Source organism: Cajanus cajan, chromosome 4 (genome assembly GCF_000230855.2).
Source record: "Cajanus cajan strain Asha chromosome 4, NIPB_CcT2T_4, whole genome shotgun sequence".
In the NCBI taxonomy this organism is placed as follows: Eukaryota; Viridiplantae; Streptophyta; class Magnoliopsida; order Fabales; family Fabaceae; genus Cajanus; species Cajanus cajan.
Window position 1 is genome coordinate 66,687,004 of NC_138520.1, and position 26,981 is coordinate 66,713,984.

A 26,981-nucleotide genomic window follows, 5' to 3' on the forward strand; every position below is an offset into this window, starting at 1 on the left:
TAATACAATATAAATCATTTCTGTAAAAAAAATACAATATAAATTATTTAAAATAGAGTTTATATGTTTAAAAATATTTATTTTGTAAAATTTTTAAGCATAATTTACATTTTTAAACATTATATATATATATATATATATATATATATAATTTATTATAAATCTTAATTATATATAATAAAAATTTAACTTGTACAGTATGCGCTAAAATATCAATTATTTTTTATATCCACCTCTATAAGAATAGACAAAGTCATCATTACCAATTGAACATTTTCAAACATTATTCTTATATATTTTGGTACTGTGTTACTACTTTCATAATTAGTAAAAAAAAATACCTCCTTCAAACAATCAAATATCTTCTTTTAACTTTAATTTATATGCTTAATCGTCTTAACTATTTAATATAATATTTATTATTAAATTTTAATTATAATATAATTTATATATTTAAAAATAATCAATTATTATTATCTTCATCCCTATATATAAAGATCATTTTTATTTTTTTGTCTCTCATTATAAAATCATCTTATACATTAATTATTTGGTTTAATTACGTTTTTTCCCTCAAATATTGTAATTATACAATTTTGATCTTTAAAGTTTTAATTGGACAATTTTAGCTCTTAAAAGATTGCAGTTGTACGGTTTTGATCCTTCAATTTTTAATTAAATAATTTTAGTCCTTCAAATATTATAATTGTATGAATTTAGTCTCTCTTATTAAAAATTTAATAATTTTAATATATATATATATATATACAATGTTTTATATATTAAATGATATATATTTATTATTAATAAATAAATAAAATTTATATATTATTATTTTTATAATATTATTGATAAATTAGTATCAATAATATTATTAGTATATTTATAGATAAACTAATAATTTGATAAATATAGTTTATTATATATTAATATACTTTTACAAAAAATATAAGTATATTAATTAGAAATATACATATCTTATCTTATATATTTATATTTTTGTAAAATTATATTAATATATACTAAATCATATTTATCAAATTATTAGTTTATCTATAAATATACTAAAAATATTATTGATATTAATTTATCAGTAATATCAAAATACTAATAATATACAAATTTTATTTATTTAGTAATAATAAATATATATCATTTGATATATTAACAAAAATTATAATATACGTTAATTTAAATAAGCAAACAATTGTATAATTTTAAAATATCATATATATATATATATATATATATATATATATATATTTAAAATTACTAAATTTTCAACGAGAATGACTAAAATCATACAATTATAATAGTTGAGGGACTAAAACTATTGAATTAAAAATTAAGGGACTAAAATGAAATAATTAAAATCTTTTAAGGCCTAAAATTACTCAATTAAAACCTTGAAGATCAAAATTGCACAATTGCAATACTTGAGGGATCAAAAATACAATTAAACCTAATTATTTCTTCTCTAAAATATCACCTCTCTTCCTATTTATAATATCTAACTTATAACAATTGTTTGTTGCTTTGTATAAGAACCAATTCATTGTGTTTGATGTATTAATTATTTGTAAACTAAAATACTTCTTATTAAAATAAGTTCTCTTAATTTGATGAAATACATTAATTGTAAACTATTTAAAAGATATTACCAAAAAAAAGACATTTAGTGACCAGCACAATCAGTCGCTAAATTTCTCAAATCGATCACTAAATTGCTCAAATCGGTCGCTATTTACCTTAGCGACCGAATTTAAGTAGTTGCAAAAATCCTGACTACAAAACCATCGAAATATCCCAGGTCGCTGTTTAGTGACTAGCATTTTCGGTCGCAAAATGATCGCTCATATATATAGGGACCAAATTGGGGACCGAATGAGACGTCGCTAAATCAATCGCTAAGTATGTTTTTATTTTTTAAATAAAATAAATACGATTTTCAGTTTAGTCTCTAAATCAATCGCTAAATATTTATTTTTTATTATATTAAATTTTATACGCGTCACAAATTCGTTCACTATTCATGTCACTAAATTATTAGTTACCCATTTTTTAGTCACTATGAGTTATAATCCGTCGCAAATTCAATCGCTATAAGTTTTATACCGTCGCAAATTCGATGACTAAATTTGTTTTATTTTTTAGAGAGAGAAAAATCGGTCGCTAAATTTATACCTGAAGCACTGGTTAATTGATTTTATTTTAATTTCCATTTTGAACCTGTTTAACAGTCATAAACAATAACACTAAAATTGATAGTGCATATATAATACTAATATCACAATAAAAGTAATTAGCATATATAATTTATGATATAATCTTCAAAATCACAACTAATAAAAATAATTCAAAATAAAAATGACATATAACTAATAACTAATAGTAAAAATCAAATAAAGTCTTCTAAATCACAATATAAAGCATCCAAAATAAAAGTATATGACATATTACTAGTAGTAAAAACCAAAACAAGTATTCAAAAACATAACTAACTAAAAACATATCCATCTGGCAACTCAAGTTCTTTAACCCAGTTACAAATAACAATTATTTGGGATTTTGTCAATGCATATGTTATTCTTTGGGATTTTGTCAATACATATGTTGCCTTTGATTTCATAAGTTTGTCACAACCAACACTTTCAACTCTAACTCCTTCCGATTGCAAAATTTTGGCAAATCTAATCGAGCATTAAATGTATCATTAGTTCTATCATTGATGTCCATCACAGTGTCAAACACATTCATAAAAAAATTCTCTCTGTGTGTATCTAATGCCAATTTTGATTTTCATCATGTTATAGTCATAAATAAACTATGATGAAAGTATTATTATTAACAATAATATTCCAACATGCACAAATATCTTCATCATGTTATAGTCATAAATAAGACACTTGGCTTAGTTGCCTGCAAACCTCAATGCTACAATAAGAATAAAGATATTAATTATGATAAAGAAGTAATATAAAACATACACTATAATTGGTTAAGAGAAATGTGAGTATTAATATATATTATTAATAAAAGGAAATTGTCTCATTTGGTGTCCCCATATTTGACAATTTTACCCTTATAATTACCTTTTTATAAATTACAAAATTCTTATTTCTTTTTATTTTTGTAAATTTCACTATATTACCACCAATATTTTTAATAATCACTCACTATTATATGGTTTTTATTATTTTTTATTTTTTAAAAATAATTTGCATTTTATACACTATTTAAGAGAGAAAGGCAGTGCAATTATAGTTTTGAAAAAAAAAACATATAACAAATTTATTGTTATCAATTACCTTTCTTAACTTTGATGAATTATGTATGTAAAAGAATTCTTATCTAATTAACAATTTTTTTAAATAAAAGATAATAAATTCATGAAATTAATTACATAAAAAATTTCTCTCTCTTATTAGGATTGAAGATATCTTTCTTTCAAGCATTAATTAATTAAATGAAAATAAATAACGGGAAAGAAAAAATGTTAATTTAAGAGATGGTAATAAGGATAATTTAAAAAAACAATTTAAATTATTAACAAATTTAATACTCTTAATTAAATTAACTAATTTTTTAAAAAAATATTATTACCCTCATTCTTTTTTAATGGTCATTTAAGGTTGTCATGCCTAAACTAAAATATATATATATATATATATATAAAATACTGTTTTTCATACAATAACTAATATTTTTATTATGTCCTTATTTGTTTTTGTTCAATATTTCATAAATACATATTAGTTGTATAAATTAAGGAAATTTAAAAATATAATTTACAAAATAATAATTAATATAGTTTTAAACTTTAAAGATGACAAATAAATAGAAAAAATTTCCTAAAAAACTAACTATTAAAAAAATAATATAATTTAGTTAAAAAGAGTTATAATAATTAACAAACTACGATATTAAAATAAATAGGAAAAATGAATTTTTAGTTTCCATATATTTTTGTCAAACATGATTGGGGTTCTTATATTTCATATCGAAAAATTTGATACCTCAAACTTAAAAAATATTTTCACATTATAGAATGTTTATCTACGCGACCAGCCTGGCACTCCCAAGCCGTTCTCCATCACTACATTGGTGTAGCAGCTGTCACTGCCTTTGTCGCGTTCCACACTCCTCCAACCAATGCCATCGCGCCACGTCACCTCAAGTACAACTCACGCGCCCTTCATTCGCTTCAACTCTCTACACCGGAAGCCTCGTTAACTTCCATAACGATTTTACCAACATTGCCACCTTTACATAAACACACAAAAAAGTGAAAAAACAAAAACAAAAAACCAAACATCACACAAAGGTCCCAACAATCTTAACTCGCTGTCTTCTTCTTCTTCTTCTTCTTCTTTTTCTCATTCAATTTTTTCTTTTAACTTCAATCGGAAGCCACAACAAGATGTCAAATCCCGACGGCGATTCGTCTCCCAAGGTACACGTGGAGACTCCGCCGGTGGAGGCTTCTGCGCCCCGTGCGGCGGCGAGCGGCGGAATCGGCGGAATCCTGCGGCGGTGGAAGAGGGAGGACTTGATGAAGAGAGGGTCGTTGGCACTCAGAGGGATCGCTTTGCTTTTCTCTCTCATCTCCTTCGTTATCATAGCCAGTAATAAACACGGCGATTGGAGAGAGTTCGATAAATATGAAGAGTACAGGTGCAAATCTCACACCCCCTTTTGGATCAAGATTAATGGGTTTCGCTCAAAATTTGATTTTTCTTTCATGGAAATCGTTATGCAATATAAAATTATTCATTTGTCTAAGTTGTTAGGATATATAGTTGATTACTATCACTAAATACATATGTGAATTTGTTTTTCTTAATCAGTAATCTCAAAGTTTTAGTACATAATATTGTTGTGGAGATCCAACTCGAACACAATTATCTCCTTAAAAAATACATGTGGTGTGTATCAATACCAGTGAATGTTGTAAACTAACAAAAAAAATTTAATTACAAAATCAACAATTTTAATACATATGGTAATGCATCAATTACAGTATACTTTCTTTGGATTTATATATGTTTAAAAAATTACATAAATTAAGGAAACTAATTAAATATATTTAATTTTTACAACTTTATATAATATATATATATATATATATATTAAAATATTTTCAATCACATTTATTGTAAATAATGCTCTCATTTATTGTCTTAGAAATATTTTTAAATTAAGAATATTAAATAAAATTAACTTAATTAGTTGAAACTTGAGATAAAAAATTTTAAACATTTTTTACTTTACACGGAGTCTAATTATATTTATATAATATGAATTCTATCACGTGTCTTATAATTCAAGTGTTTTTAGATAGTGGATTCACGAGAGAATTGTGCTTTGGAGAATGATAGGTATTTGCTGGCTATAGCGATTTTGTCTTGTTTGTACACTGGAGCCCAAGCGTTCCGTCAAATTCAGGAACTTTCTACTGCGAAACAATTCCTTCAGCCAAGAATGGCAGCTATGGTTGACTTTTTTGGTGATCAGGTTTGGCATCATTTCTCTCTTATGCTATTGATTTCAATGATGCTGCTAGCTACTTTTATTATCTCATATATATCTGATTCTAAGGCCAGTGAGGAGTCACGAATCAAAAGTCATTGTTTAAGTTGAACTCAATTCTCAAAGGAATTTCATTTCAAGACTACTTAACTTTGTTTATTTATTAATCTTTTGGATGTTGATAAGATGTTTTGTCATGTATTAAATGCAAATTTTATACCATCAATTTTTATTATCTCATATATATCTGATTCTATGGCTAATGGGGAGTAACGAATCAAAGTCAGTGTATTTAAGTTGAACTCAATTTTCAAAGGAAGTTCATTTTCAGACTTCTTAACTTTGTTTATTTATTAATCTTTTGGCTGTTGATATGATGTTTTTGTCATATATTAAATGCAAATTTTATATCAATAAATTGTTAAACCGAATAGTGTTGGACTCGATTCTTTAAAGATTTTGAATTCAAAACTTATATGTGAAAAAATAATAAGAGGAGAGATCTCACAAAAAGTAATCGGTCAGGTTTTTAACAAATACTTCGTTCATATAATATGGTTAAAAATAATGTGAATTTTATTAATTTGTTGCCCCTTACAGTTATGGAAGACTCGGTTTTAGCCTTTGAGGTTGTACTATCACCAAAGTTGAAGATATTGGATTGGAAAGTTGTAACTTTTCTCTCTGAAGTTACCTCTACGGAAGGATGAAAATGAAAGCTTATCTAGTTTAAATAATTAGTAATAAAAAAATAAGTTTTTTTCTAAGGATGTACAACTTTGAATGACGTTTTTAGTGCTTCAATAATACCATCACAAGGGGGGAGGGGGCGATTTTTATTGGGATTAATTTAGTGTTTTAGACAATTAAGTTAACAAGTCTTACTGATTGCATTGTCTTATAATATTCCGATGACTTATGGGTTGGTAGAGGCTTCACTTTGAATAATTCAAAGCTTTAGACTATATTTATTTATTCAAAGCCTTTATGATTGGCTATGATTTATGAAATATTCGCCTAAGTAATGTTAACTTAGGAACGTTTTTGGTTGCAGATCATGGCATATCTTTTGATATCATCAGCATCTTCAGCAATTCCAATAACAAATAGAATGAGGGAAGGGGCAGACAATATATTTACAGACTCTTCAGCTTCAGCCATTAGCTTGTCTATTTTTGCCTTCTTTTGTCTAGCGGTGTCAGCCCTCATTTCAGGCTACAAACTGTCAACTCAACCTTATATCTGAACTCTGAACTCTGCAAAACCCTCCCTATTATTGTTTCATACTTCTATACAAATCACAATTTTTCTGTATATTAATGATGAGAAAGGGAGTCAGGCCACACCTCTCTGAGTCTGTGCATATGTTACAGTGAGATATGATATTGATTTCATATACAAATACATGTAATGTTTAATCTTTCTTCTTGTACTTGAGACTGGTAATTGACCAATTTGGCCAAAAGAAAAATAATGTGGTGAATGCACTATTTGTGTCTGACTGAGACGCAAGCAATAGCAGTCAGAACTGAATTTCATTTTTTTCTTCTTCTCAATCTGATTACTTAATGTACATCCAAAAAATAAAAAATAAAAGCCTTGACTTTGTTAAAATCCAAAGAGGTTTGTTAAAAAAATTATCAAGCGTGAAAATTTCTAATTTCTTTTCTAATTAAATCAGAAGTCACTTAACATTTCATTATCATCAAAATTTGCATAAGGACTATGTTTTGTTTTCAGGGTTATCAAGGACTATGAATTGAAAATTTATCAAAATCCCTATGATGATGTTGGTACAATTTATATAAGACATGGACCTCCTGATATGCATCACAAATCATATAATAAAAAATAAAAGTAGAAAGAGCACGTAGAAATTGCCAACACAAGCACACATGTTCCAATTAATGAAATATAGTAATATTCTTCCAAGAAAACCTTTTTCCATACAAATACAATAAAAGAATAACAGAATTCATCGGTCAATCCTATGATAAAGTTGAAAGTTTCTATTGGGAGATGAACTTGGCAGACAGGCATAGCAGCAATTTGCTGTCACTTTGGCTGTAGTGTCAATCCCTAATCTAAATGAGGTAAATAAGTAAACATTCGTGATTCATTGTCTATATTCTGCTGTGAATAACTAAAATCCTACATGCTGTACAAAACCATATCCTAGAAAATATGTAATATGTGAAGTTGTGGTCCGGTCCCAGATTTAGAAGTCCTTTGACAGAAAAGACTGAAGGAATGAGTCATCCTTCCTCTCATCCTTAGCCCTTGAGTATGCAGCATCTGAGTTTTGCGCGTGATTGGTAAATGAACCCACTGATTTGTTAAGAGCCGAATAGCCAAAACTTCCAGGGTTCTTGAACTTGTCCAGTGAAAATGATTCTTGATTTCCGGTTGCTGGAAGCCTAGTATTATTACAGAGAGAATTTGTGAAACTTGATGAGCTAGAATAACAGTTCACTGCCGAGGGTCTTATAGGCGCCGGTATGTTGCTGTTCACAGAATTTCTGTTCATGTTATAGCTTGCGCTACCACGTGCAGCAGGTACATCATGGTTGTGTTTCCCTTCATAGGTTGTGATCACAGATTTGATGTCATGTGCAGCTCGCTCAACATGTTTTCTCACTGAACAACCAGGGGCTGTGCATTTGTAGTAGCTCCTGCAGATGGAATGTTTTTGAACAGTTAAGTTGTGGTGTTGATAACAACATGAATTGCAACATTTAGAACCATTAACTAAAGGGTCTTTGTTCTCATCAGTTAACTACCTTGCATTGGGGTTTCCTTTGACTACTTTCTGTCCATATTTCCTCCACCTAAAACCATCATCAAGTATATCAATTTCGCTTGTGGTTTGAACTACCACTCTAGGCTCTCTCACAGTTCTACTCCCAGAGACGGAATAGCCATCATTTTCATTATCTCCCTTCCTGCAACAATAACAAGCAGAATTAGTTATATATACAAACCAGGTGAACTGTGCGATTTTTTCCTTCTAAAATAGTGAATCGAGTTATTAGATTGTAGTTAGTCGATCTTACCATCTTTTGGCATCTGGTCCAAGACTATCTTCATCTCCTCCAGAGTAACTGGTTTGTGATGTTTGCTCAAACTCTTCCTCTCCAACAGAAGCCGAAGAATCTTCCTGTATGGAGAAATGATCCATTTGTGGATTGCCTAGGGTCACCACTGATTGATCAGAAATCCCCGAGTTGGTGCAAGATGAAGAAGGTTGGTGAATTGATTGAGAGTTTGTTCTTCTAGACTGTGGTTTTGGGTGGTTATGATGACCCTTATATACTATTTCAGTAATTTGTCCATCCAAAGACCTCTCTACTTTCTTCTTCATTGAGCAATTTGGATGTGTACACTTGTAATAACTACGAGGATTTTCACTCCCTTTCACTTGTTTCTGTCCATATTTTCTCCAGTTGAACCCATCATCTGATCTCTTTTGTTCTCTAACAGTTTGAGATGCGTTAATGTAGTCAAAATTACCAGACCTCGGAACTGAATTACTTTGCATTTCTGATTTTCCTGCTTCCATTCCTAAGGAAAAACTTTGACTTAAAGGGTATTCAGATTTTGTTGCTGTCATCTCAGATGAAAATTCAGTTTGCTTTGTAGCTTCATTGAATTTCCACATGTCTTGTTTCTTAAGTGGTTCCTGCTGTTCAAGTAGAACAAGTATTAGAATACAAATCCAAATGCATGACAAGAATAGCATGTTGCAAGCCATCAATAAATTAAACCTTCATTATTGTGACTATGCAGCTTGATTATATCATTACAACGGAATTTATTATTTGTCACAACAGAAACATACATTGACATACTTTTAGGTTAGACTTTTTCAACTTAAAATATGCTGGGCAAGTTATGAATCTTGCTTTAACCATTCAAACCGTGTTAACACCAACAAAAATAAAATAGAAAAAAGAAGATGAGCAAAGAAGAAGAAGACAATTCAAAGGGCCATTAAAAAATAAACTGACCCCACAAGCCATACAAGACAGAAGCTAATAATAGAAACAAGTCCAAATATGTCACAACAACGAAGAGAATAAGAACCGGCCTCCAAGTGTCTTTGATGATCAAATAATAACCAAAAAGACACACACAAAACAATACTTGTTTAAGTCAAATAATGGTGACAAAAAACAACAATACCTACCCCTTGAAACATGCTTGAGGAAGATTGAATTTGGGGTTGGAAAGAGAAGTCAGAGTAGTTTTTCTCATCCCCCTTGTCACGTTGTTGTTCTTCTCCTGAACCGTTCCTCCAGTTGAAGCTCTGGCCAACCAAAGCCTCAGTAGTAGGAGATGCAAAAATCTAGAACCACATACACAACAACAAAGAAAGCCACATAATTAGTGATGATGCCCCAAAACATGAAACCACGCTTGTCAATTTGCATGAGAGAGTTTGTGACTTACATTTGGAGAAGGAAGAAACATGGGTGAGTTGAAGAACTCAGAAGGGCTGAAAGCAGTTGAAAAAGGCAAGTAAGAAGAAGGGGAGATTGGAGAGGGAGAAATGGGTAGTGAGGGAGGTTGAACAGACTTGAACTTGGGAACGTCAAGTCCAACTTGATCATGATTAATATCAGAAGTTCCCCAGTTGTTATGATCATTCATGGTCATGTTACTACTATTATTGTTGGAAAGAAGATGAGTGAAAGATGTCCTCATGAATTGAGGTGGCAATGAAGAAAAGTTTGCTTGGAATTTATATTGGAAAAGTGGTCTAAGGATTGATATGATATAAGGAGAGGAGACAAGACTGGATAGTAATATAGAGGGGAGAGAGAAAGAGGGAATTGATGCATGATTTAATGGTAAAGCTTGCAATCACCAGCAAAAAGTCTTGGAAGCTGCTTCTAGGAAGCTCAAGATATGTTTGACCGTGGAAAACTGAATTGGGTCAAGACTTGTGGGTTTGACTGGGCTGCATCATAGCCTACCAGCTACCACCCTTATTACATTACAAGACAAATTATCATATGGTTTCGTATCATGATTTTGGTTAATTTATATTCATTATATTATTATTGTGAAGTATTTAATCATTTTATTGATAATTAATCTTTGTAAAAAAAAATTAATAAGGTCTTTTGAGTTCTTCTCAATAAGTATTTTCTATCCACAAAATTCAAATATGATAACTTGATTGAAGAGATTGAATTAAGTTTCATTCATAACAACTGACTTTATTAATAATTATGATCAATTTCTATGTGGTCCTTAGATTTCATACAATTTATTAAGTGAAAAATATACATTTTAGAGAATAAAATACACATTAATTAAAATATAATGATTAAAAATTGTGATGAAACTAAATATACATATAGCAAAATTTGAAGTAAATTACATATTCAAATTTTTTTAATTAATAATTATTATTAAGCTTTATCTTCTAAAAATGTTCTATTTTAATTAAATAAAATTAGAATTCGAGTATCGCGCAAAATTTAATTAAGCATATATAGGAATGGAAAAAATTTAAGTATAATATTGTAGATTTTATTAGCATGTGTTTATCAAAATTGGAATTTAATAAGCATTATAAGCATATTATTAAAATAAACTTTAATTGAAATTAAAAAAATAATACCAACAACAATTATGTGAGATATATAAGTTTTTGGTAAGGTTATTCCGGCCTACATCATAAATTTTCACATTATAGAGGGAGAGAAGGGCGGCTTGCAAACATAGGATGTGTTATTGGATTCTGTTGCTGTCTGATGATGTGGTACCAATGTCAGAAACCCAATGTTATAACTAAACTTTGAATATCTATCATCAATTATTTATTGGACCGTTTTGTGAGAGGAGTTATCGGTTGCTTTTCATTTCTGAATATTGGTTAAATAACTTTAGACGTTTCTTCTATATTTGTTTGAGTGAAGCTTTCGTAACGGGGCATAAACTTTTCAATATGCCATCTCATCGAATCCGATTAGATATATATAGCTATGTTTATTATTAGAGTTTGTAAAAGGGTTATCCACTTTTTCATGAGTTGGTTGAATTTGAACCACGAGTTATAATGCGTGGGACAAAAAAAATTTGAATTAAATTTGGTCTTTAAATTGATACTCAAATTTGATTGTATGTGTAAATCATGAGTTTTTTTTTAGTTGATCTATTTTTTTAATTAATTTTTATTTGTTAGATTTGATTTTTGCAATTATAATAATAATAATTTTTATTAATATGTTTTTATTATGAAAACTGATTATATATCATATAGTAAACTCATTTATTATTTCATAAAAGTTATTCTTTCTGACAATGATATTTTTAATCTGAATCATATCATCGATATAAGTAATTATATTAATTAATTTTTAGTAATTTTATAGAATAAATTATGATTAACTTAATTTTACTCTTTTTATTTATGATTAAATTTTGAATGTATTATTCTATATTAAAATTTATACACCAATACCAACAAAAATGATAGATATGAATTGGAAAAGATTTAAAAAGTGAAAGAAAAAAAAAACACATATTTTCAAAATCTTAATAAGGATAAAAAAAATAATTTAATATTTTTTAGAAACTATAAAATACTTTATAAAAAAAACCAATAATTTATTATAGATTATGTCTTATAATAAAGATCAGAAAAGTATAATGAAAAAGATATATCTATATACTTAACAATTTACTCTTACAAGTTTTTTAAATTCTAACTAGATAAGTTTCAATAATCTTATATTATTTTAAATATAATTAGCTTAAAAAAATACAATTTAAGACATCCATATAATTCTATAATTAGTCAATGTCATAATCAAATATTAAAATATATATAAAAGAAACCAAAATTTCAAGTCTTATGACATCATTATAATAATAAGTCATTTATGTCAAATCAAAGTCAAACTAAATGCTTCAAATAAAAACAAATTTTAAAAAATTAATAAACACCAATCTACCAATACACCTATAAAATAGAAAAATAAAAACATTACAATATTATATTTCCTTCTAGATAATTTATAACTAACAATTTAATTCAAATAAAAGAATAGTTTTGTTACCGTTTATTTCAAATCATCATTCCATTTCCTGGACAATAGTATTTAAGCTTTTGTTTTTAAGTTGTTCAACTTTTAAATTGATGGTTTGTCATTCATCTTCATTATCTTCACTATCATAATCTAATTAAAATATTTAAATAATATATAATAAAAATTCTATACAAAGTAACTATATATTAATTTCAACTTCTTAAAATATGATTAAACTTAAAAATAATTACCTATAAAATCATGTAATCAACTACATGTATACACGTTAAATGACATAGGTGTATTTTATTTTTCTCCACCAAATAAATATGAAATTTATGTTTGTTATGATTGATCAATGTTTGAATGGGCATCATTTTTAAATTATTTCTCCTTCTTAAACTTTTGGTCTTCTTTTTTGTTTTTTACTTTGCAATAATGAGTAAAATATAAAATATCAGAATTAAAAGAATTTGTTTGCTTAAGACACGAGTTTTATTGAACCAAATTAAAAAATATTTATATTTAATTTGGATTTAAAATTTAAAGTTTACACCCTATAATTTATTTTTCGGTTTAAAACTAACTTTGTTGATTTTGTTGACTCTATTTATTTAATATAAGAAAGCCGAATGAATGAGTTTTAGATAAATTGAATATCAAATTTTAGTGACTAATTAATTTCTTATGAACATGTGGTAGAAATTTGTAATAATTGCAAGATTATATTTTATTTTTATTTTCAGGAAATACACGGTTTTCTATGGAGTAAAAAAAGTGTATGTGTGCATAGTCATATAGATACTATCACAGTAATTAATAATCAAATTGTTGGTAAGTTTTTTTTTTTTTTTAATCGCCAAGTATTGTTAGTAGTTTAATGTTTTAAGAAAAAAAAAACAAACAAAAACTGTAGTTTAAGTTCTTTCATGCTAATTTAATTTTAAATAATAAAACGCATTGCCAAATTAAAATCAGATCGGTTCTATGGTGTAGTGGTTAGCACTCTGGACTTTGAATCCAGCGACCTGGGTTCGACTCCCGGTAGGACCTGGATCTTCACTTATTTTTTAAATATTTATGAAAATATCTTGCCAATGTTAGAAATAAGCATCATTTATATTTATATAAAATAAGGGGTGTAAGAACAAATTTAAATAGGCTCATCGATCATTATAGGAACTTTCCGAAACAAATTATTTAAATGAGACTCTTTTGAAACTATTTATGCTTTTGGGATTCTTTACTATAGTGTCACTATGACCTATAAGAACACTAATGAAATTGCTACAGCTAATAGCGACATACAACGACTTCATGCATAAAATAAAAATGATAATTTAAATGGAAAAAAAAAGGTCGTTATGGCACATAGCAACTTCGTGTTGCTATAGGTCATAGCGCCTCTATAGTGCATTAAAAAAAATATAAAATTAATGTTAAAAATATATATAATATAAAAGAAAATTAAATGAAGAAAAAAATGTATAAAAAGGGGAAAAAAGGAGTAAAAAATATAAATTTTTAAAAAAATGATAAATGAAATGTTAAAAAACAAAAAATAAAAAAGGAGGTCCATAACACATCTGTAGTGCAATAAGTAAACCTATAGAATTAATGTTAAAATATAAATTATAAAAAAAAAATGAAGGAAAAAATGTATAAAAAGCGAAGAAAAAAAAGGAGTAGAAAACATAATTTTTAAAAAATAATAAATTAAATGTTAAAAAATAAAAAAATAAAATAAAAAGGAAATCGTTATGAGCCATAACGACTTTGCGTTTTCCCAACAGTTGCGCACCACTTGTCAAAATTACCACACCAGCAGCTACATTTTCCCCTTTTTTCTTACACAATTATTTTTTATAATACATTTTTTCCTCTGCGTATAAAATAAAAATATTTAAAATAATTTATAAAATAAATGTGTAAAAAGTTAAAAAAAATAACAAAATTAAAAAGGGAGGTCGCTATGGTCCATAGCGCCTTCGTGTTGCTATGGGCCATAGCACCCTCGTGTTGTTATGGACCATAGCGACATCTATTTTTTTTTTCTTTTTTCATATTTAATTTATCAATTTTGTTAACATTTTTATTATTTTTATTTTATGCTTCTTTTTTTTGCATTTTGTTTATATTTTTTCCTTCAATTAATTTAAATACTTCTGGAAAAGGAAAAAAAGAAAAAATATAAAAGATAAAATTAACTGAACAAACAAAATGTAAAAAAAATGCAAAAAAAAAACTATAAAATAAAAAATAATAATTTATAAAATAAATGTGGAAAAAGTAAAGAAAAAAAAAAGAGGTTGTTGTGGCCCATAGCGACACAAGGTCGGTATGGGCCTTAGCACCTCCGGTAGTCCATAAAAAATATATTAAATTTATTTTATAAAATCTTGTTCTGTTGTACAAAAATTATTCAAATATTTTTAAACATCAAGATTTAAAACAAATATATTTTAAATTATATTTTTTCTCTATTAAAAATATTTTTTTTATAAAATTGAGCTATTTTAAATGGTTGAGGAGCCCATAACGACACTACAGAAGTCGCTACAGCCGGTAAACTACACTGTAGTAAACAACCCCAAAGGCGTAAATAGTTTTAAAAGAGCCTCATTTACGTAATTTATTTTGAAAACTACACTACAATGGTCAATCAGCCATTTAAATAAGTAGTGGAGTTTAAACACAATAGAATAATAAAAGAATTGTTTAAACCTTTATCTGTCTTGAAAAAAATCATTTTTAACTATAAAATAAAATATAAAATAATTGTTCAAGATATTCACCTTAAACTGTTCGTTGGAAAAATAAAGTGGGATATTCATCGATTTAAGTGATATTTACGATTCTAAGCAATCGATGATGAACAACATAAAACATACTTGTTATTCATTATGTCTATAATATTAGTACTTTTGTTTATCAAACTCAAGATGAAGATATAATATTTGATGATTACAAATGTATTATGAGTTTATTCTTTTGATGGATAAGAGTGAAAGTTGTAATTTTTTGTATGTTTTACTTTGTGATTGGTTAGGTAAATCATTACTTGATTTATAATTCTTCTTTTAAGTTGATGATTGATTATGCATGTGAGGTTTAAAACTGATTTGAAAATGGATTGGTGAGAAAAATCAAAGTATTAAGTTTTTACTCAAAATAATTGATTATTTAGCTAAATAATTAATTATTTCAAAAACTATTTCAAAAATAATTGACTATCCTAAAAAATAATTAATTAAATTGTTCTTGATAGATTTTCAGATTTGCAAACAATAAAATAATTGATTATTCATTAAAATAATCAATTATTTCATAAAGGAAACTTTATACGACATTTCTCATTCTCAAAACTTGAAGACCTAAAAACTTTATGAATTCTAATCATTATGTGAGGTTTGAACAAAAAATTTTCTTGAAAAAAGATTTAAAATCTTTTGTGGGAACCTTTAGCATGAGTCAAGAGAGTTAAATTGTCATTATCATCTACTTGGAGAATTGTAACTACTTGGTTTAGTCTTGATACACCTGTTCACGTTGTTTTGCACATCAAGTGATATCTTTCCTTAATCTTTTTGATTTCTTGAATAGGTTTTTCAAGGTAGATAAGTTCTTGAGTAGATTTCTCAAGAAAGAAAGGTTTCTTATAGTGGGGTGCTATAGTGGGTGCTTCTTGGGGTTTAAGAAGTAATTTCTTTAAATTTGTTTAAGTGTATTGCATGTAATTTGTGATTGTAAAACTTCTGAAACTTAAAGAATAGTGAAAATACTCAATCAGGTTGATTAGAGACTGAATGTAAGTTACAAGTGGTAGTAATTGAACCAGTATAAATTCTTGTGCAAGTTTCTCTTATCCTTTAATTGAATTTACTTTCTTGTTTAATCTGATTACATGTTGATTAATATGTTTCTTGTATCATAAGCATAACATGTAGGGTAGTTAAATTCACACTTGCATTAATAAGGTTTTCAACACATTTATTTCACCTTGGTTTAAATCAATTGGTTTAGTTGGAAATACTTAGAAAAAGTTATTGACCAAGAAAATTTCAACAGAAATTTTGAAAATTCAATTCTACCCATCCTCTTAGATCAAATATCTTTTCTAACAATTTTAATTTATATAAATTAAAAATATAATTTACAAAAAAAATTATGATATATAGTTAATTTAGGTTAAGTATAAATTGATACCTGTGTAACATTTCAATTTAAAAAAAAATAAAGATATTTTTAATTAATTAAATATGTTTATAAAATAATACAAATGCTTTTAAAATAATTATATGTACTTTTAATTAATTAAGATTTTTAAAATTATGTTTATTATATAATATTAGGAGGAGAGGGATGAATTTTTTATTATTATGTTAATTATAATTGTTTTAATTATTATATAAGAGGAAGGGGAAACATGATTAGGGTTATCCTTTTAATTTGAGGAGTTAATGGCAAGTTAAGATTTTTACAAAGGAGGTTACATCAATTTTTGATTTTTTATGCCTTTTTTTCACTAAAATGCAAGAAAATCCTAAGGCGAATGTAGAGGTGCCAGAGCACATCTAAGAAATTCTTGTCCTCCATCAAGCGTCTAATAAAGTAAAGGGGAGTGATAATTCTCACTCTAGAGTATGAGTTATTGTTAGATAGCAGGATTGTCTCCAATATCATTCTTTGTATCTTACGTTTTGTGTGGAATTTAGGGAACCCTTACTTTTTACTTGCATTTTGAGTGATTGTTAAGATCATGAGATTCCTTGGTTTTTTATTTACCTTAATTGTGCTTTGTAGGTGGTATGGATAGATGATTTGATTGATGAATATGTGAGAACCTTTAGTTATTGTAGGGAACCCCAATTTATAGAGTAGGATGAAGATTGATGATATTAAGTGATGATTTGTGAAATTGACCTAGGAACATAAACTTGTATTAATATGAATATGATAAGGATCTCATTATGATATAATTGCATATTTAAGGTTTAGTTTTGATTAATAGAATTATTAATTATAGTGTACATGATAATGGAACGATGTTGATATATTATGTGAATGACATGAGTATGTGATGAATTCATGAAGTGAAGTGTTTAATAGAGTACTTGTATGTGTGATATGTGTACGTGCATAAAACTTTTTATAATTGTTTATGAGCATTAAGCTTTGAGCCACCCTCCATGAGTAATTATCTTCGGGTCACTATCTATAAGTAATTGTCTTTGTGGCACAAGTAATAAGTTTTATTGGGTTACATGCATGTAGATCTAAATAAGCTTGTATCCTTTGCACCAAGTCCATGAGCTATGAATGTTTATGAATTTTGTTGACACATTATTGTTATTACTTGTAGTTATGCTATATTGTTTACCTTTGCATGTATATTTATATGTGTGTGGCTATTCAACCTTATCTTATATCGAGAGTTAGAGTGAAACGTATCTCACTCCCCTTATTTTGCTTACACACAAACGCACACACACACACACATATATATGTGTATGTGTGTGTGTTTTGCAAGTAATGATCATCAGCGTTGTGATATCCTTTATTCCACATGTCATAATACATGAATAATAATTAAAAAAAGAAATTAAAGAACATAATCTTCATAATTAAAGCCAAACGTGTTTAGGTACAAAGTATCACATTTTTAACTTAACAAAATAACATAATCAATGAAATTGTAAGGAAATAAAACTAGTGTCTCCAAAATAATTTAACAAAAATAATATCCTAATCTAGTCTTAATTACACGTTGCATGTCCTATCAGAACAAAATCCAACACTAAGTCTAAGCCTCATTACCAACATCTTCAGCCTCATGTAAATTATCGCTTGAATATCAACCAAAGGAAAACAACACAAAAGAAAGGGAATGAGAAACATCTCATTTTAGCTCGTGATGTAGGAATACAAACTGAATAGTCAAACATAAACAAAGCATAATAAACAATAATAGATAAAATTATAATGTATATGCAGTGGAATTAGACTACATGTTATCATGCATGTGACGACAATAAAAGCATCATACTTGTGTATTACTGCTAGCAATACATGTTTAGTAGCCTAGGAATACATGTTGGGTCACACCTTCTACACATTCTCACTAAGGGGACATACTACTAGGGTCTAGTTGAGATAGTTAGGCCACGTAAGATACATCCCATGCACATGAAAGCAAAACTAAGACTTCCTAAACCTAGCTATCCCCAAGATTAGTTCCCAAACTTTTACACGAGGGACTTTCCCTAACGATTATTTATATCATAACCAAGAACACATTTTATTCGAATGATGCATATCAAACAGACTAGATGCAATAACATACATATGATCTCATTCATATATCACATATTCCTCATATCTCCTTATATATCTCATGTACATTATCAAAAGCTAGTCATTAGTAAAAGATAGTATTAAGATCATAAGAGTAAAACAACCAACTAACAGTCGTTGAGCAAATGTTCCCTCACTGAGTAAGTTGGACTTCCTGGAGCCTCTCATAGAGCGAATAACATCTATATGAGCAACCAACATCTAGCTGAGCAAGCTAAGCCCCTTAGGGCTTCTTGTTAAGCAACTCAACACGTCTCGTTGTGATAGAATGTGATCTTCCTCCCTAGAAATCACATCTCTTCAACGGCTAAAAGTTATTCGCATGTAGTTATATGCATAAACATAGACACAAACACGCACACACACACACACACACATATATATATATATATATATATATATGGTAAAAATTCTCTATAACATGCAATTAACATTCCAAATCACTTAATTTATACATATCAATCAATATCCTCACCAACTATCACAACAATTTCCCTTAGGATTTCCCATGGGAATTCACAGAAATATCAGGTCATACAATTACAATCCAAAACATATAATTGATCATACCTTCAAACAATTCATATCATTAATTAGGAAAGTGTAAGAAGAATAAGAGACAAAACAAACACATTTGAAAAAAACTCCTCATACAAAGGCATACAACAGAGACAAGATTGAAAGTCAATATCACTACCCAACATACAATCTCATACTCAGAGTGAGGTTTTTCACTCCCTCCCTTACTTCGTTGAGAGGAAAAAGATGAATGATCGACTTCGAAGTGGTTTCCTTCTTACTCCTAATCACGAAGCTTTGAGCATAAAAAGAAGAACGTGTACATAAAAAGAAAAAATGCATAAAAATGATTAAAATTCCTCTTTCAAAAATTTAACATCCCCTAAATCCTTTTTTAATTAAAACACTTAACCTTAGTTACTAATTTTATTCCTATTAATTAATTAAATAAAATATTTAATTAAAACACCTTATATAATATTCCAAAACATGTCAAATAATTAAAATAAATATTAATACAACTCTATTGGTTAAAATAAAAATACTTAAAATATTTATTAAATACTTTTATTACATTTTGTAAAAAAAATAAAGTGTTACAAGAATGATAATATTAGTGATGAGACTTAGACTTTATCGTATTTTGTGAGTGAAACTTTAGTAAAATATAACATCAAGGTTCTTAATTTATAATTTGCTACTTGTTATTCTTGATCATTTCACCGTGTTTTAAGATATTTGTTAGTCATTGAGTTTATGTAATGGTTTTGAATGACCATTTTGATACCATATTTTACTTTCATATAGTTTATATCTTTGAAAATTGTTTTGTTTTGAATACGTTTATGAACTACTTAGTATAAAGTATTTATTCAAAAAATTATTTATTATTTTATTGTAATTAGCAATATACTATATAAACAAAATATTGATGCTGTGAGGAAGTTTCTCATATGTAACCGTGACATTCTTATGCATACGTTTTCTATATATAATAACGTTAAATATATAGAAGATAAATTTTTTTGCTGCATGTAATAATTCTTTCATGGAGAGCTTGGACAAATTATGCCTCGTGTTTTGTTGTATGGGACGGAGAAAATATGTATCATATGGAAGTGAGGACTGAGGAGGAAGGTAACATGTTGTTAGGACACTCCATGTTATAAGTTGTAAATTGATAACCATTGTGGGTCCTCAAGGACCCACCACTTTTTAAGGAACCTTCCCTCTTTACTCAACATATTTTACACATTTCTTTCCGTCAACTACAGGAAATGTTTACACATTATACCCTAGGCACAAATATTCAATGCATGTAGATGCGAATTTTCTATAGCTTTTGCTTGTCTTCCCATGATCTTACACATATATGCTTTAGTTGTGGCATTTCACATCACATGAGAAACATAAAAGGTGTTTTCCTTTTTCTTTCTTAACAATACACTTATTCTAAAATTTTTAGTAGATTTATTTTATTTAATAATTCATATTTTAAATTAAAGTTTAATAATTTAATCGTTGAATTAAAATTCTTAATATATATATCAGGTTTATAAATTAAAAAAAAAATTAAAATTATACTTTGTTTTATTAACTCAAATTGATAGATAATTATAAAAATATTTTATATATTAATTTTTATCTATATAAAAAAGTATTATATGATTTTAAATTTTTTTAAAAATTATAGAATTGATTTATATAATAAAATTTTTTAATTTAACGGTTAGATCGTTAAAATCTAATGTAAAATATAATTTATAAAGTAGAATAAACTCTAAACCTCAAATCAAAATTTATTCTTTGAATAAATAGATTCCTTATTTACATATATATATATATATATATATAGTTAACTTTTAAAGAATTAAATAATTGAGTAAATTAATTAAAAGGGTAAAAAGCTCTAATGTAGACACTAAATCAAGGTATCTTATAAATGCTAAACTCCTAGTAAATAGTAAGCCATTATATAGTAATATTAAACTTTAGAATAGGACCTTTTTATTATAATATTGCAAAAAAAAAAAATTACCAAAATATTATACTTTGAAATATATTTATCAAAGTGTTATGTTTATTATACATGTCAAGAAATTGGTTGTCATCAACTAATTTCTCACCTTAATTTTCATTTTTTTTATTTTTTTATCTAGAAATTGGTTTAATTAGTAACCAATTTCTCAGGAGCAATTTTTTTTTACAATTTCAATTTTTTGTAATATTAATATTTTTATATAATATGTTTTTTATTTAATTTATTAGCTTCAAAATTAATTAATATATAAATAAATTCATAATTTTTATTTTATAACTAGAAAGTTTTGTAAGAAGAAATTTTAAATAATTTAAAAATGCATCATTTAATTATGTAAAACAAATTAAAGAGTGCACATACAATATAGTAAGAAGAATTTTAAAAACACATTAAAAAAAACACATAGATAACTAACTTTCACACATACTTCAAATCCTCATCACTCGTAAGTCAAAATAAAATTAAAAACAGATAAATAACTTTCACACATATTTCTAAAATCAAATTTATAGGCAATAATTAATGGCATTGGTATCCATTGATGCCGCATGTGCTTGAGTTTAACAAAAATCATACACATTTCCTTTTGCAAGTGCAATAGGTGCATAACTTAAAAGAATGATAACTAACTAGATAATTCATGTTCAGACAAAATATGGTGTGATTTGTTGCAAATTCCAAAAACTGCATTAGTCTTATTCACATGTCATTGTTGCTTGTAAACATACTTTTCATGATTACATACCATCCATACATCATGTTATCTTCAATTTATATAAATGATTGTTTTGAGAATTTCACAATTAAAAATATTGGTCATAATATTATGAAGCACAAATTTGTCTTACTCTAGACAAAAAGAAATAAAAAAGATTGTCCAAAATTTTTACATATACACATGATAATAGTTATGAAGTAACATGATCAACTATAAAGATCTCTCATGCATAAGAATCCAAGTCATACAAAAAAAAATTGTTCTTCTCGTAAAAACTTTCACCCAACTACAATAATTCCTATAAAATGTTCCATACCTTTTATTTTGTTTTTAATGTTATTTTGATTTAAAGTCAGTTTTAATATTTTCGTATATTGTTTGATATCTTAATTTTATTGACTATAATATATTAAAATATTTAGGTTAATATTTTATTTTAGTCTAATAAATTATCACACATATATTATAAAATTTATTAATTATCATTAAAAAAATATTGGATTTATAATAGAAATAAATATACAATAAAATAAAAATATATTTATATTTATATATCAACTAATTTTTAAGGTAGTAAATTAAATAGAGAATATATATTATATAAAAATAATAATATTTCAAAAAAATAAAATTGTAAAAGAAACTCTAGTTGAAAAATAGATTTCTAATTAATTAATTTCTCAATGTAAAAATAAAAAACATAAGAAAAATTTAGGTGAGAAATTGATTGGTGAAACATCAATTATTCTATATGAATAATAAACATAACACTTTACTAAATATATTTTAAAGTATAATATTTTAATATATTTATTATTATTTTAGTATTTATATTTATATTTATATATAAAAATAATTTTTATATAATTTTTAAACTATTTTACTTTTAAATTTTTAAATAATAAAAATATTAAGAAATTAACTACTTTTATACATTCAAGATTTAAACTTAAAATCTTAAGATTTAAGAATTAGAAATTATATTAATTGATTTAATAAATATTTATTTAATAACTTTTAAATATCTTTAAAAATATATAAAGATACAAAATAACTCCACTCTTCTTATTAAAATAATAAAAAAAATTCTCATAATGATACTGTTAAAATTTTTAGGTTAAATACCTCTTTTCGTCCCTCATAATATTTTTTTGTTTCAATTTAGTCTCACTTTAATTTTTTGTTTTAATTTGGTCCTCAATAATTAAAATCATTGCAATTTGGGACTTCCGTCCAAATGATTTAAACGGGGTTAACTGTTGACCACGTGGATGCCACGTAGATGCGTACATGGAGCCAAATGACATGAAAACACCTGGAATCAGAACGGCCCGTTCTGGATGCACTATTGGTGTGTTAATTTTGCAACTGGAACGTGCGTTCCAAATGCAAATTTCACACACCATCAGTGCATCAGAACGGGCCGTTCTGGATTCAGAACGACCCTTCCAAAAAACCAACTCCATGCATCCGTTGATCAAAATGCCGCAACGTGATTCAAAAATTGAAAATAAAAATTCATATATCATAAATTCAAAGATAGAAACATAGTTCAGAAACTAAAAACAAAAATTCAGAACATAACATATACTAAAAAAGTTCAAAAAAATTACTGAGAAAGGAAATCATCTGGGTAACGCTGAAGGGAAACCCTAAACCATAAAAATTCAGGTTGTACCTCCTCAAGAACATGTTATTATTGTTGGGGTACATCGTCAATGACTTCAAGGGAAAACACCGTTTTGTTTCATCCTTGACTGTATAGTGTCAATTTGGTAGTAAGTGTTTCACTCCAGTTTGACTAACAATAAAATAAAACCTGCTACCATTGTTTTTACCGATACACTGCATTGTCCTTAATGATACACTGTATAGCCCAACTATTTAGCAATTGAAGTTATCAATTTTCATTTACAATATTATCAAATTCAGTGTTTGAAATCTTTTGTACCTTAGGTCTTTTTTCTTTCACGATTCACAACCGTAAACTATAATCAGTGACCATCCGTGTTTGGTATTCTGGAACCAGAACGACTCGTTCTGGTTGCACTCTTAGTATGTTAATTTTGCATCTGGAATGAGTCGTTCCGGATGCAAAATTAACACACCATGAGTGCATCTAGAACGGGCCGTTCTGGTTTTAGAACGGGCCGTTCTGGTTTCCATTTTTTTCAGAAATTTTGGCGTCTACATACATATCTACGTGACATCCACGTGGATGTCATGTGGCCAACAATTAACTTCGTTTAAATCATTTGGACAGAAGTCCCAAATTATAATAATTTAAGTTATTGGGAACTAAATTAAAATTAAAAATTAAAATAGGATTAAATTAAAAAAAAATTTATAAAAGACGAAAAGAGGTATTTAACCAAATTTTTATAGTGAATTGATGGAACACAATATCACAAAAGATAACGCTGTTATATATAGATGGTGAAAAACGAAAGGAATAGCATTCACCAAAAAACAACAAAAAGAATAGCTTAGTGAGTGAAGAGGGAAAAGGAAGCAGCAGATTCTCATTTGATCTCGCCGGGGTTCCTCAGATCTGAGCTTACCGTCGCCGGAGTCCAACTCAGTCGCGGGTCGGATTCTTAGGTATCACTGCACCGTCATTCGTTTTAGCCTCCATATAAGAGCTTTTGGTTCGCTTCAAATTCGAGGTAAAGATTCGATTTTTTTGCTGCAACCATCGTTTCATTTCGTCGTTTTGGAAGTGGATTTCAGATTTGAGACGTTAATTGTGAACTATCGTTCATTTGATTAGGGGGTGGTGATGTTGTGAATGTTGTTGTGTTTTGTGGCTTATTTTCTGTGATTAGTTGTTAACGTTGTTGCTTGTTGGTTCGTTTCAGGTTTGATTTGAAGTGAAAGGTGGAATAGCTTAACTGTAGTGTCAAACTACCAACACAGACAAGCATGGGAAGCCAAGACAACACCGGTTTTTCTTCTTTTCATTCATCTGTTTTATTGCCTAGAGAATTATTCATTGAAACCCCCTGAAATGAATCCCAACTAGAATTGAATGTCTTATATCTTTGATGAGTAATGCTTCATACCCTGAAAGTTTTGTTAGAATTAAACTAGAGTTTGACTGATTAAAGGGTGGTTGTTAGATAAGTTATGTTGGTGACTCATTCTGGCATATAAGAAAGAGTTTAATTTTGATGCACTCCTGGGGTAAAGATTTTTATGTTGTTTAACAGTCGGAAATCATTCTAGACTTTAAAATCATTATTATAAAATGGAACAAACTTATCATACATGGCTATCCGTGATTAGAAGATGGTGTAAGTGCATTCTAGTTAAATTCAACAAGAGTGTGTTTGGATTGGTGAACTGATGAGTTAAACCCATCATATTTTTGGAACTTGGAAGCAACAAGTAGTTGCTTTTCACCATGATATTGCACTCATCATGGTTTTCTACCACCAAATCAAGCACACTATAAGTCAAAAAAATTGTTATTCTTTGATTTTAAACGTGTTTCTGATTTATTTTTTTTGTGTGTGTATTTTCAGCAGCATCAAACTCATTTCTAGCTTACAAATCTGCTAAGGTGTTTGTTGCCGGTCACCGGGGTCTTGTTGGGTCGGCCATTGTTCGCAAGCTGACCCAACTTGGGTTCACTAATCTAGTCTTACGCACTCATGCAGAGCTTGATCTCACTAGACAATCTGACGTTGAGGCTTTCTTTGCCTCTGAAAAACCTGAATTTGTCATTGTAGCTGCTGCCAAAGTTGGTGGCATCCATGCCAACAACACCTACCCTGCTGATTTTATTTCCATCAACCTCCAAATCCAGACCAACGTCATCGATTCTGCTTATTGCCATGGGTCTAAGAAACTGTTATTTTTGGGTTCCTCTTGCATTTACCCCAAATTTGCACCCCAGCCGATTCCTGAAGATGCCTTGCTTACTGGACCTTTAGAGCCCACAAATGAATGGTATGCCATTGCAAAGATTGCTGGGATCAAAATGTGCCAGGCTTACAGAATTCAGCACAAATGGGATGCAATTTCAGGAATGCCCACCAACTTATATGGACCACACGATAATTTTCATCCCGAGAATTCGCATGTTTTACCTGCTCTCATGAGAAGGTTTCACGAGGCAAAGGTCAACAATGCCAAGGAGGTGGTGGTTTGGGGCACAGGGAGTCCATTGAGGGAGTTCTTGCACGTTGATGACTTGGCGGACGCGGTTGTCTTCATGATGGAAAAGTATAGTGGACTGGAGCATTTGAATGTAGGAAGCGGAAAAGAGGTTACTATTAAGGAATTGGCTGAGTTGATGAAGGAAGTGGTGGGATTTGAGGGAGATCTTGTTTGGGATGCTACTAAGCCTGATGGGACTCCAAGGAAGCTGATGGATAGCTCCAAACTTGCAAGCCTGGGTTGGACACCAAAAGTCTCACTCAAGGATGGCCTTGTTGATACCTACAAATGGTACTTGGAGAACGTGAATCTATGATTCAGCAGGTTAAGAAGAATGTGCCATGTCAAATTTTATAGGTACCTGTCATTTTTGTTAAAAAATAATTATCCTTGACCAATTTTTCTGTACCAATTATGTGGAACCAAAATTTTAATGTTTTCTTTTTTTGTTTTCTAGAGAACATGAGAATTGAGAATCCAAGTCTCACTCATTGTTAAAAAGTATGAACAGAGAGTTGTAATTTCATGATCGTAGATATCTCTTGCACACATTCAAGATATTCAATGTTGGTTTTCAATTAACTATTATAATTATTGCATGATGGTTATTCGGCACAAA

General features: G+C 28.2%; 3 protein-coding genes and 1 non-coding gene across 6 annotated transcripts; 3 read left to right on the plus strand and 1 right to left on the minus strand.

Moving 5' to 3' along the window:
* Positions 1–4,264: 4,264 nt before the first annotated feature.
* LOC109814885 (CASP-like protein 4B1) lies at positions 4,265–7,067 on the plus strand. The gene is made up of 3 exons (XM_020379402.3): positions 4,265–4,674; positions 5,379–5,514; positions 6,584–7,067. Exons 1-3 carry the CDS (start codon positions 4,421–4,423, stop codon positions 6,773–6,775), a joined length of 582 nt encoding a protein of 193 aa, XP_020234991.2. The 5' UTR covers positions 4,265–4,420; the 3' UTR covers positions 6,776–7,067.
* A 339-nt stretch (positions 7,068–7,406) lies between these two features.
* LOC109814884 (putative WRKY transcription factor 26) lies at positions 7,407–10,347 on the minus strand. Of its 2 annotated transcripts, none has more exons than XM_020379401.3 (5): positions 9,979–10,347; positions 9,716–9,874; positions 8,583–9,208; positions 8,310–8,471; positions 7,407–8,201 (listed from the first exon to the last, which is right to left on the minus strand). In XM_020379401.3, the coding sequence occupies exons 1-5, from the start codon at positions 10,231–10,233 to the stop codon at positions 7,748–7,750; spliced, it is 1,656 nt and encodes a 551-aa protein (XP_020234990.1). In that variant the 5' UTR covers positions 10,234–10,347; the 3' UTR covers positions 7,407–7,747. The 2 variants fall into 2 exon arrangements, with proteins under 2 accessions (XP_020234990.1, XP_020234989.1); XM_020379400.3 differs by having other exon boundaries at positions 8,583–9,211; positions 9,979–10,345.
* Positions 10,348–13,550: 3,203 nt separating this feature from the next.
* Positions 13,551–13,622, plus strand: TRNAQ-UUG (transfer RNA glutamine (anticodon UUG)). Its single transcript has one exon. It is a non-coding gene; the product is annotated as a tRNA-Gln (tRNA).
* Positions 13,623–24,635: 11,013 nt separating this feature from the next.
* Positions 24,636–26,981, plus strand: LOC109814891 (putative GDP-L-fucose synthase 2). Of its 2 annotated transcripts, none has more exons than XM_020379408.3 (3): positions 24,636–24,867; positions 25,060–25,145; positions 25,729–26,981. In XM_020379408.3, the coding sequence occupies exons 2-3, from the start codon at positions 25,124–25,126 to the stop codon at positions 26,676–26,678; spliced, it is 972 nt and encodes a 323-aa protein (XP_020234997.2). In that variant the 5' UTR covers positions 24,636–24,867; positions 25,060–25,123; the 3' UTR covers positions 26,679–26,981. The 2 variants fall into 2 exon arrangements, with proteins under 2 accessions (XP_020234997.2, XP_020234996.2); XM_020379407.3 differs by having other exon boundaries at positions 24,637–24,867; positions 25,726–26,981.

What these genes read in the sequence shown, in the direction of transcription:
- LOC109814885 (XM_020379402.3), top strand. Translation starts at nt 4,421, where the DNA reads ATGTCAAATCCCGACGGCGATTCGTCTCCCAAGGTACACGTGGAGACT. An exon ending in GATAAATATGAAGAGTACAG is followed by an intron (nt 4,675 to 5,378) that starts GTGCAAATCTCA and finishes GGAGAATGATAG; the next exon opens with GTATTTGCTGGCTATAGCGA. An exon ending in TTGACTTTTTTGGTGATCAG is followed by an intron (nt 5,515 to 6,583) that starts GTTTGGCATCAT and finishes TTTTGGTTGCAG; the next exon opens with ATCATGGCATATCTTTTGAT.
- LOC109814884 (XM_020379400.3), bottom strand. Translation starts at nt 10,233, where the DNA reads ATGAGGACATCTTTCACTCATCTTCTTTCCAACAATAATAGTAGTAAC. An exon ending in TGTTTCTTCCTTCTCCAAAT is followed by an intron (nt 9,875 to 9,978) that starts GTAAGTCACAAA and finishes ATGTGGTTCTAG; the next exon opens with ATTTTTGCATCTCCTACTAC. An exon ending in AAAGGAAACCCCAATGCAAG is followed by an intron (nt 8,202 to 8,309) that starts GTAGTTAACTGA and finishes TTCCATCTGCAG; the next exon opens with GAGCTACTACAAATGCACAG.
- LOC109814891 (XM_020379407.3), top strand. Translation starts at nt 25,124, where the DNA reads ATGGGAAGCCAAGACAACACCG. An exon ending in GGGAAGCCAAGACAACACCG is followed by an intron (nt 25,146 to 25,725) that starts GTTTTTCTTCTT and finishes GTGTATTTTCAG; the next exon opens with CAGCATCAAACTCATTTCTA.